The sequence below is a fragment of the Bombina bombina genome, chromosome 1 (genome assembly GCF_027579735.1).
Source record: "Bombina bombina isolate aBomBom1 chromosome 1, aBomBom1.pri, whole genome shotgun sequence".
Taxonomy (NCBI): Eukaryota; Metazoa; Chordata; class Amphibia; order Anura; family Bombinatoridae; genus Bombina; species Bombina bombina.
The window spans coordinates 1,275,264,317-1,275,275,494 of NC_069499.1; the positions used below are offsets into that span (position 1 = coordinate 1,275,264,317).

Sequence of the window (11,178 nt, forward strand, 5' to 3'; positions counted from 1 at the left end):
CAGGGTATATGATTGCCTTTCTTAAGCTGCGACTTCATTTCGTAGTTTAGTCTTCATAATGGGTGCTTCCTTATGGAGTTTGACTGGATCTTCCCCTTTGGATCCGTGAGAGGGTTATTTCTGAAGGGTGTCAGTCCTTTCCACAGCTTTTAACTGTTCCCTCGTTCTCTTGGGAATGGTGACCTTCCTCTCCCCTGTTTTTATACCTTTTCTTGAGGTTCTCTTTTGTCCCTTTTCAGGGTGTACCGGAAGAAGGGTTTGTTAGCCGGTTCTGGATGGAACGGCTAGTTCCTCTAGCCTGAGGGTTAGCCTGGCTACCTCTCAGTCGGGGGTTTACGGGTTGTATCATCCGTCGCTTTCTGCCCTGGTATGGGGGCTTCTAAACGGATTCTAGATGTCAGTTTCTGGTCTGTTTCCTGTGGTTCATGAACTCTTGCTGTTCATTTCCTTTCGCTGGGATGCGAACTGTGATCAGGCAATTCCGTTCTAGTCTTTTTTGCCTTCTTGGGAACTTATACTTTCCTGTTGTTATTTTTTTTTGCATCGGTATCGATGCAGGCGATGGTTCTGACTTTTCTATTATATAACCTGTTCTGATGGGTAGTATTTTATACATGTCCTAGTCTCTCTTGCAGTCTGGTACTTCGCTCCCCTTGGGGTTTTTGCTCTATGGAATTGTTCCTTCGGGTTCTCCACGGAGCTTCTCCCTCTGTTGTTCCTTTTTTTCTGGGATCGTACCTCCAGGTCCTTTTTCATACTTTTTTAGCGTACTCTGCTTACTTCTAGGTAACTTCCTATTTAGAAGTGTAGGTATGAGAGTCTTGGTTGTCATGTTCGGGGAGCAGTGTTCTTCGTTTGGTCTCGTAGACAGTGGGACTCTAGTCTCCTCAGAGGTTTTTTGGGCTTATTTTGGGACCAGTGATTTCTCTGGTTGCTGGCATGGGCTCGTATGGTCATAATTGTTGGACAGTTACTTGGTCCTTCTAACATTTTTTTGTTTCTTTTGCTTCTGTTGAAGCAGTTTTGGAATGTTGGGGTTTTTTTCAGGCTGTGGTGCCCTCAGCTTGGGTCCGCCTTTCTTGTTACCCCCCGTTGGCATTCAGTGTCCTCTATAGCTTGGGAATTGTTTTCCCAAAAGTAATTAATGCAGCTGTGGACTCTCCCTGTATTTAGAAGGAAAGTATAAATTATGGCTTACCAGATAATTTCCTTTCCTTCGATACAGGGAGAGTCCACAGCTCCCGCCCATGCTCTTCAGTGGGCGGCCCTAAGTTTGAGTTGTTTTCTTCTGGCACCTTTTTCACCCTGATATTTCTCCTACTGTTCCTTGTTCCTTCGGCAGAATGACTGGGGGATGAGGGTAGTGGGGGGAGGTATTTAAGCCTTTGGCTGGGGTGTCTTTGCCTCCTCCTGGTGGCCAGTTTCTGTATTCCCAAAAGAAATGAATGCAGCTGTGGACTCTCCCTGTATTGAAGGGAAGGAAATTATTTAGTAAGTCATAATTTGTTTTCAATTTTTTTTTATTTATTTTTTTGATTCCTGGCCTAAAATAATAGAATTGTGAAAAACTATCCTGGTGGAATTGTGTTTAGATGTTTATAAGGAAAATCAGCAAGGTTTCAAACAATTGCTCCAGAAGCAGTTTGTCCTTGTTGATTTCACATAATAGTAATTAGGGCTGCACGACGACTTGAAACCCATTTTTTCTTTCTTTCATTATTTGGAAGAGGATGCAATTTTAAACAACTTTCCATTTTACTTCTATTATCTAATTTGCTTCATTTCCTTGATATCCTTTGTTGTAAAGCATATCTAAATAGGCTCAGTGACTGCACATAGATGCCTCGTGTGATTGGCTCACACATGTGCATTGCTATTTCTTCAACAAATGATACCCAAAGAATGGAGCAAATTAGATAATAGAAGTCAATCGGAATGTTGTTTAAAATTGTATTCTCTATCTGAATCATGAAAGAAATATTTTGGGTTTCATGTCTCTTTAAGTCTGTTCTCATTCAGCCTTGGGAGAATTGTTGAGACTTTTATGGGGAACAAAGCTACTAGGTCTTTTCGTCCACTGAATGAACAATATTGGAGTAGCTGCTTCACCAAGAATATTTTGCAAGGTTCTTGTAGGTTCTCTGGTTAAGATGTGACAAGGGATTTCTAACTCCCCATCTTCCTAAACCTGTTGTCTGTAGAGATGGCAGCCTTTTATAATCTCCATGTTTAAGCAGTCTCTTTGTTTTGTATTTTTGTTGCAAAACAGCCTGCCCAAAAGTTCCTTAGCTCTGTTAAACTGACTGTGTGTGTAAAAAGTCTGTCTATATTATTCTTCCAGAGCAAAAAGCTCTAAAATGGTTAAGCCAGTCATGAATGACAAACCCAGGCATCTTCCTTTTTCAAAAGATTGTATGGCTGTTCTAGGTTTGGTGGCTGCTGCTGCTCTAGAGATGATTTTACATGAGATCCTTGCAACTGAATTTCCTAGCCCATTGGAAGTATAGTTTTCAAAATTTGTCTAAAAAAATGCATGTTTTGTTTACTAAGTAATATTACTCCTTAGTTTAGAGTTGTCTAAAGTAATTACAGTTGAACTGTCATTTATTCAGATGACGGTACAGAAGTGCAGTAAGAAATTATCTAATTTCTCAAACAAGATGGACTCATTAAATATTTATAAGATATACTTTTGTTTTTGGGGGGGGGGGGTGCTACAAAATCTACACTCTATCTCAGAGTCACGTTTGGCAGAATTACATCATCATTAATGCTGCAGAGGTTATCTCCAGTATTGTGACATTACTTGCATTCTCCAATGTACTGAAATTCACATCCATAAGATTTCTGCCATTTTCATTCTAAGTAGGTTTTTCCGTGTCTGAATAGGGACTGACACCAGCATGGTGAAGTGTATAGAGTTCAAGGGTGCATTTAAGAGTTCTGAGAGTAGTTTCTACCTACACTAGAAGGCTAAGACGCTATATACCCACAATACCTGATACATAGTATTGCAGTTAGTAGCAATACCTTTTTGTAGAACTAGCGATGAATATTAAGCATGATCTTTCAGCAGTTTCTTTTACTAAGGAAGCCGAATAAAGGCTTGCAAGTTTACATTTTAATAAATCATGTAGTGCAATAAAAATATTCTACTTAATGCAGCAACTTTTATTTTAGACACTGAATCACTTGACTTAAACATGGGTTCTCCATTCTGCACACATACATTTTATTGTAGTTTTCACCAACCAATCCTGTTCACAAGAGCACACCAAGGTGCCCAAGCTCCTATAGTGTATCTGTTTCAGGTCCCTGAGCGTGAGTAGTGTCTCTTCTGTCTCCAGCGTGTCATCTAGCAGCAGCTCAGTGCGCAGTGCAGATTCGGAAGACATGTATGCTGATCTCGCTAGCCCCATATCTTCAGCCAGTTCTCGTTCCCCAACTCCTGCCCAGGCCAAGAAGGAGAAAGGTAAATATGCAGTTGAGCGACATCACTTTTGTTACCACATTCAGGGAGAGTGTGCATTTGCAAGAGAGAAGTGCTTGTGGAAGGAGCCTTGTTGTACAAAGGCTCTGGGCAAATAGTACACTGTTGTTTTTTTAAATGAACACATCAACTAGTTGTTCACCAGGTGGTGGGGGTTAATACAGATTAATAACAAAGTAACTCAGTTTTTAATTGTGTGTAAAGTTGACCTACTCTCCTGCTTTTTATTTTTAACTTCAGACATTTCGTTTCTGTTTTGCTTCTTCTGGGCTTATAGTAGAGAACTATACTATACTGTCTTTTTCGGTCTGTTCTGCAAGCCTACCAGGAGGAAATGTATGTCTTTATCTCCAAGAATATGAATGGGAAGTCTATTGACTTTGATTTGAATTCGGCAAGTTACTGGTACTGTTCTTTTGCTACCTCTGAACACTTATGCTGGAAATCTATCCCCAAAAACACAAGGCAGCACCTAAAGCACAAACAGTTGCATCTACACACGTGAGCTCGCAAATTTAAGCAAAATGCTGAGGGGAAAAAAACATTATTCTAATAAAAATACACGAGCAGAAGCAACATTTTGGCACAACCTGTTGGGTTTTTATTTTTCTGTAAAGCCTGATGAAAGGAAAGACAGTGTCCTTTTTTAGTATAACAATGCAAATGTACCCCACCTATTTAAATTTAATCATTTATACTTTGCATCTGATATGAGTCCTATGTTTGTCACAACATTACTTCACCTCATCAATATTAATTTTCAGTGGTGAGTCAGTGCATTAATGCTTTCAAACCTATTCAGTTTGTTACCCAGTGTAAATAATCAATAGCTTTATCTTAAACATTAAGAAAAAAAATCTGTCTCTACCTTAGATTTCAATATTTGTATTATTATACTTCTACTCGCGACAAGTTCCACAATCTCTGGCTAAAGTAGTTATTTAAAGCAGCTAACCGATTCTGGGCCATATAACAAGTCGAGCGCGAAAATCCGCTATAAGTAACGCGCCACTCATAATCTGGCCCTCTGTGTAGCATTGCATATTGGGTTTTAGATATTTGGCAACACAGTCATGCATTCTTGCTGAGTTTTAACAAATTTGTATCTTCATACCTACCAGTCACAGTATTTTGTGCTGCTGTGTTGTAGTGGGGAAATTTTGAAATGTTTGCTATGTGCTATTCAGGTGACATTATAAATTAACCAGGGGGGTGCTTTATAAATTTATATCATTTTTTTCTGTTATTTATAAATGTTACTTCAGCTATCCAAAGCACAAATTGATAAACCAATGTAATGATAATGTGTGCAACAAACATTGAAATATTCATATTAGCTAATTTTAGCTTATAGGGACAGTATACACCAGCATTTTTATTGTTTAAAAAGATAATCCCTTTATTACCCATTCCCCAGTTTTGCATAACCAACACTGTTATATTAATACACATTTTACCTCTGTGATTACCTTGTATCTAAGCCTTTGCAGACTGCCCCCTTATCTCAGTGCTTTTGACAGACATGCAGTTTAGTCAATCAGTGCAGACTCCTATATAACTCCATGGGAGTGAGCACGTTATCTATATGACACACATGAACTAGTACTGTCTAACTGTAAAAAACTTTCAAAATGCTCTGAGCTAAGGGGCGGTTTTCAGCGGTTTAGAAATCAGTTTGAGCCTAGCTAGGCTTAGCTTTTCAAAAATACCACCAAGGGAACAAAGCAAATTTAATGATAAAAGTCATTTGGAAAGTTGTGTAAAATTGCATGCCCTATCTGAATCATGAAAGTTTTTTTTGGACTTGACTGTCCCTTTAAAGGGACATGAAACCCAAAAATGTTCTTTTCTTCTTAAAACGGGGAGAGTCCACAGCTGCAAAGGCACCCCAGCGAAAGGCTTAAATACCTCCCCCACTTCCCTCATCCCCCAGTCATTCATTGCCTTTCGTCACAGGAGGTTGTCAGAGAAGTGTCGGAAGATTACGGAGTAGTCTCTTATGGCGGGTAGTACTCTTCGAGATGAGTCCAGAGATGCAGGGAGAGTCTTTCTGCGAAACCATCCTGACTCATATTAGCAGCTCCATAAGCAATCAGCGTTGACAAGTTTCGCTGCCTGCATTCTTCACTCAAATCCATGTCAGAAGCAACGCTACTATCTGTCATACTTGATGGACCGAGTTACTGTTCCACGGCATAGATTCCGATAAGATTGTTTAATTTTCCTTTCGTTGTGGGAATGTAATGCAAATGATAGAAGACAGGGTCTCAAGTGGGACTCCTTTATCTTTATGGAATCAAGGGTTAATATCTCCTGTGGGGGGTTATTGAGCAGTGGGGAACTTTAATCATATTTGTTATGCGATTCTGTCTGCTTATGTGTGGAAATGTTGGGGCTCATGGCTATTACAGAACATACAATTTTTTAGAACTACGCAGTTCTTGTGGACGGGCGCGCTTTTCTTTGGCCTACATGTTGCGCTTTGTAGATTTTCCTTTATAGGGAAATTAATTTTTCACTGGGATTTTGATGCTAGCGATTTTATGGTCGCAATAGATGTTACTTCCGGCGGAAGTAAAAAAAAAAAAATATTTTTATTTTAAATATTTGAAGACGATGTTTAAGCCTCAGAGCTTGTCTGTCGTTTGTCTGTTTGTTTAGTCTAGCCCTGCTAAGGTTTAGAACTCTGTTAGCCCTTGAACAGTTTGATTGTACCATGGTCAGCAGGCTGGTCCTGGTTGGGTACTTTTTCACTCTGTTCTTTTGAGGTTATATCAGACATTTTGTATCCTTGACAACAGGCTCGTCCTGTTTGGGTACTAAGTTTGCTTACCTCTCGTTAAAAGGTTGTTTTTCTTTTTTTTCTACAAGTTATAGGAGGCCCTTCTATCCTAGATATCAGGCTGGTCCTACATTTTTTCATCTTGGTGGGGTGTCCGAGGTTGGTGGTACTCAATACTAAGTGTTTTGTCCCTGCATAGCTTACATGGTTTGCTGGGACCGGGTTTTTAACCTAGTTACTCTGTCTTCAAGATTTTAATAATCTTGAATCTGTCTGGCATTTAGTAGCAGGCTTGTTTTCCCAGTCCTGGGAGAAATCTCCTTGTTCCTACTGGGGTGGTTCTTTTTCTCTCTTCTGGAGAGATGGATGAAGTTTTTCCTGGGAATTTCTTTACTGAAATATTCCTGGGTTTGCTATCCAGCTGGCTCCTTCTGAGGTATTTTTACTCATCTGTCTCTAGGAGTTCAGTGGGTCGATGGTTTCTCTTGTCTGCGGTGTACCCCTCCTTCGGGTTTCTAAAGGGGTAATGAGGATAGGTATCCTGGATCTCAAGTTAGTCTCTCTGGGTGTCGGTGCCTCCTTCCTGCTTCTTTTCCTTAGGTACTCGTGGTTGGAGATTCATTATCTGATCTCTGAGCTTTGTCGATGCTGGGATTTTTTAATCTCTCTTCTCCTTTTGGGACATTGACAGTCGCTTCTGTGATAGGACTGTTCGCTTGGACTAGGGGTCAGGAATTCTGATTGCTCTGTTTGGGCATCGTCCACGTGTCTTGTCTCCCGAAGGATCCTTACTTAGGTTGGGTGGCCTTGCAATTTGGTTCGGGAATCTTCCCTTAGGGGTAGTTGGTTCTTCCTTATTGGTCAGGGTGTTGTCCTCCCTTACCCTGTTTTTAGTAGGGGGGGGGGGGGGGAGTTGGTCCGCCCTGCTTTCTGAGTTTTTTTCTCTTGTTCCTATCCAGGAATGTCCTGGTGCAAGTTTGCTAGCTAACTCGGTTGGCTAGTTACTATGGTTTGACGTTTAGTCTGACTGCCTATCCGATGGAAGCCTGCAGCTTTCTTTGTGGCATAAATGGATGTTACTATTTCGTTCCTATTCTGTTCACGGGTTCCTTTTTTCTGACCTACGGGTGTTCAGTTTCTCTGTACTAGTTAGCTGTCTATTGTTCAACCTTTTGTCCTTCTGGGACTTCGGTTCCGGTTAAGGCTTTACATTGGTTCCTTTTGGATCCATGTAGGAGGTGATTTGGATTTTTATTTTTTATTGCTCTCCTCCATCGGTAGAGTATTTTCTACTGGACTTTGTCTTTTTACAGCATGGTAGCCACTGCTTTTTGAGTTATGCTAGGGGCTTCTCTCTCTGTTTTGTCCTTGAATCTTCGGGGATTGTTTCTGGAGGTTCTTTTGGGCCTTCTTATCTGATTCTTCCCTTCTATTGGTTAGGGAGAATGGGGTGTGGGAGTTTGTTGTTTCCCTTGCCATTGTTCATGGAGAGGTTTTTATTTGTGTGCTTCTAGAGAGTGGGACTTTTGTCTCCTCAGAAGCTTTTGTGCTCAGTGGAGTCCAGAATTTTAAGGGATCTCTAACTGGGATCCGTATAGTTCTTATTGAAGGGCAGTTGCCTTGTCCTCTTTCTATATTTTTGTTCTTCCTGCTTCTGTTGGAGTTGTTTTTTATCTGGAATTTGGGTTGTGTCAGGCTGTGGTGCCATCAGAATGGGCTGCCTTTTTGTTCCCGCCCGTTTGCATTCAGTGTCCTCTATAAGCTTGATTTCCCAAAAGTAATGAATGCAGCTGTGGACTCTCCCCATTTTAAGAAGAAAAACTTAAATTATGCTTACCCTTTTCTTCTGTACAGGGAGAGTACACAGCTCCCTGCCTATTTTTTTCTGTGGTCAGCCTTAAATTATTTTTCTTCGTTCTTCTGGGACATTTTTTCACCCTGATATTTCTCCTACTGTTCCTTGTTTCCTTGGCAGAATGACTGGGGGATGAGGGAAGTGGGGGAGGTATTTAAGCCTTTGGCTGGTGTCTTTGCCGCCTCCTGGTGGCCAGGTTCTGTATTTCCCAAAAGTAATAAATGCAGCCGTGGACTCTCCCTGTACAGAAGAAAAGAAAATTATCAGGTAAGCATAATTTAAGTTTCTTTCATGTAATTGGCAAGAGTCCATGCGCTAGTGACGTATGGGATATACTATTCTTCCAGGAGGGGCAAAGTTTCCCAAACCTCAAAATGCCTATAAATACACCCTTCACCACACCCACAATTCAGTTTTACAAACTTTGCCTCCTATGGAGGTGGTAAAGTAAGTTTGTGCTAAGAAAGGACATTATATGTCTACAATAGACTTGCAGGATGCATACCTTCATATTCCGATTCATCCAGAACATTATCAGTTCCTGAGATTCTCTTTTCTAGACAAGCATTACCAATTTGTTGCTCTTCCATTTGGCCTAGCAACAGCTCCGAGAATCTTTTCAAAGGTTCTAGGTGCCCTACTCTCTGTAATCAGAGTGCAGGATATTGCGGTGTTTCCTTATTTGGACGATATCTTGGTACTAGCTCAGTCTTTACATTCTGCAGAATCTCACACGAATCAACTAGTGTTGTTTCTTCAAAAACATGGTTGGAGGATCAATTTACCATAAAGTTTCTTGATTCCACAAACAAGGGTCACCTTTTTAGGTTTCCAGATAGATTCAGTGTCCATGACTCTGTCTCTAACAGACAAGAGACGTTTGAAATTGGTTGCAGCTTGTCGGCACCTTCAGTCTCAGTCATTCCCTTCAGTGGCTATGTGCATGGAAGTTTTAGGCCTCATGACTGCAGCATCGGACGCGATTCCTTTTGCTCGTTTTCACATGAGACCTCTCCAGCTTTGTATGATGAATCATTGGTGCAGGGATTATACAAAGATATCACAGTTAATATCCTTAAATCCCAATGTTCGACACTCTCTGACGTGGTGGTTAAATTACCAGCGTTTAGTTCAAGGGGCTTCCTTTGTTCGGCCAACCTGGACTGTGATCACTACAGCCTCAAGTCTTTCAGGTTGGGGAGCTGTTTCGGGATCTCTGACAGCACAAGGGGTTTGGAAATCTCAAGAGGCGAGATTACCAATCAATATTTTAGAACTCTGTGCAATTCTCAGAGCTCTTCAGTTTTGGCCTTGGTTGAAGAGAGAACCATTCATTTGCTTTCAGTCAGACAATATCACAACTGTGGCATATGTCAATCATCATGGTGGGACTCACAGTCCACAAGCTATGAAAGAAGTATCTCGGATACTTGCTTGGGCGGAATCCAGCTCCTGTCTAATCTCTGTGGTCTTTCCATCCATATGTGTTTTCTCAAATTGTTCAGATGTGGGGTCTTCCAGAGATAGATCTCATGGCCTCTCATTTAAACAAGAAACTTCCCAGATACCTGTCCAGGGATGTTCAGGCGGAAGCAGTGGATGCGCTGACACTTCCTTGGTGTTATCACCCTGCTTACATTTTCCCGCCTCTAGTTCTTCATCTAAGAGTGATATCCAAAATCATCATGGAACAGTTGTTTGTGTTGCTGGTGGCTCCAGCATGGCCACACAGGTTTTGGTATGCGGATCTTGTTCGGATGTCCAGTTGCCAACCTTGGCCACTTCCGTTAAGGCCGGACCTATTGTCTCAAGGTCCGTTTTTCCATCAGGATTTCAAATCATTAAATTTGAAGGTATGGAAATTGAACGCTTAGTACTAAGTCATAGAGGTTTCTCTGACTCAGTGATTAATACTATATTACAAGCTCGTAAATCTGTCTCTAGAAAGATCTATTATCTAGTTTGGAAGACCTACATTTCATGGTGTTCTTTTCATAAATTCTCTTGGCATTCTTGTAGAATTCCTAGAATTTTACAGTTTCTTCAGGATGGTTTGGATAAGGGTTTGTCTGAAAGTTCCTTGAAGGGACAAATCTCTGCTCTTTCAGTTTTATTTCACAGAAAGATTGCTAAGCTTCCTCATATTCACTGTTTTGTGCAGGCTTTAGTTCGTATTAAGCCCGTCATTAAATCAATTTCTCCTCCTTGGAGTCTTAATTTGGTTTTGACGGCGTTACAGGCTCCTCCGTTTGAGCCTATGCATTCTTTGTGACATTTAAAGGGACATTAAACCTAAATTTTTTCTTTCAAGATTCAGATAGAGTATACCATTTTAAACAACTTTCTAATTTACTTTATTTATCTAATTTGCTTCATTCTCTTGATATTCTTTCCTGAAAAGCATATCTAGATAGGCTCAGTAGCTTCTGATTGGTGACTGCACATAGATGCCTCATGTGATTGGCTCACCAATGTGCATTGCTATTTCTTTAACTAAGGATATCTAAAGATTGCAGCAAATTAGATAATAGAAGTAAATTTGGAATGTTGTTTAAAATTGTATTCTCTACCTGAATCATTAAAGAAAACATTTGGGTTTAATGGCCCTTTAACTACTTTCTTGGAAAGTGTTGTTCCTTTTGGCCATCTCTTCTGCTAGAAGAGTTTGTGAGCTATCTGATCTTTCTTGTGAATCTCCTTTTCTGATTTTTCATCAAGATAAGGCGGTTTTGCAGACTTCATTTAAATTTTTACCTAAAGTTGTGAATTCTAACAACATTGTTAGAGAAATTGTTGTCCCTTCCTTGTGTCCTAATCCTAAGAATTCTTTGGAAAGATCCTTACATTCTTTGGATGTGGTGAGAGCTTTGAAATATTATGTTGAAGCTACTAAAGATTTCAGGAAGACTTGTAGTCTGTTATAATTTCTGGTCCTAGGAAAGGTCAGGAGGCCTCTATTTCCTTGGCTTTTCGGTTAAAGCTTTTGATTCTTCAATCATATTTGGAGTCGGGTCAGGCCCCGCCTCAGAGAATTACAGCTCATTCTACTAG

The 11,178-nt window shown here is 40.5% G+C and overlaps 1 protein-coding gene across 1 annotated transcript in view; it reads left to right on the forward strand.

Moving 5' to 3' along the window:
• Nucleotides 1–11,178, forward strand: part of ZC3H18 (zinc finger CCCH-type containing 18) — a 589,339-nt gene that overhangs the window by 511,237 nt on the left and 66,924 nt on the right. The window contains exon 16 of the mRNA XM_053701306.1: nt 3,312–3,472. Coding sequence (XP_053557281.1) covers nt 3,312–3,472 — 161 coding nt within the window. The remainder of the gene's footprint in view (nt 1–3,311; nt 3,473–11,178) is intronic.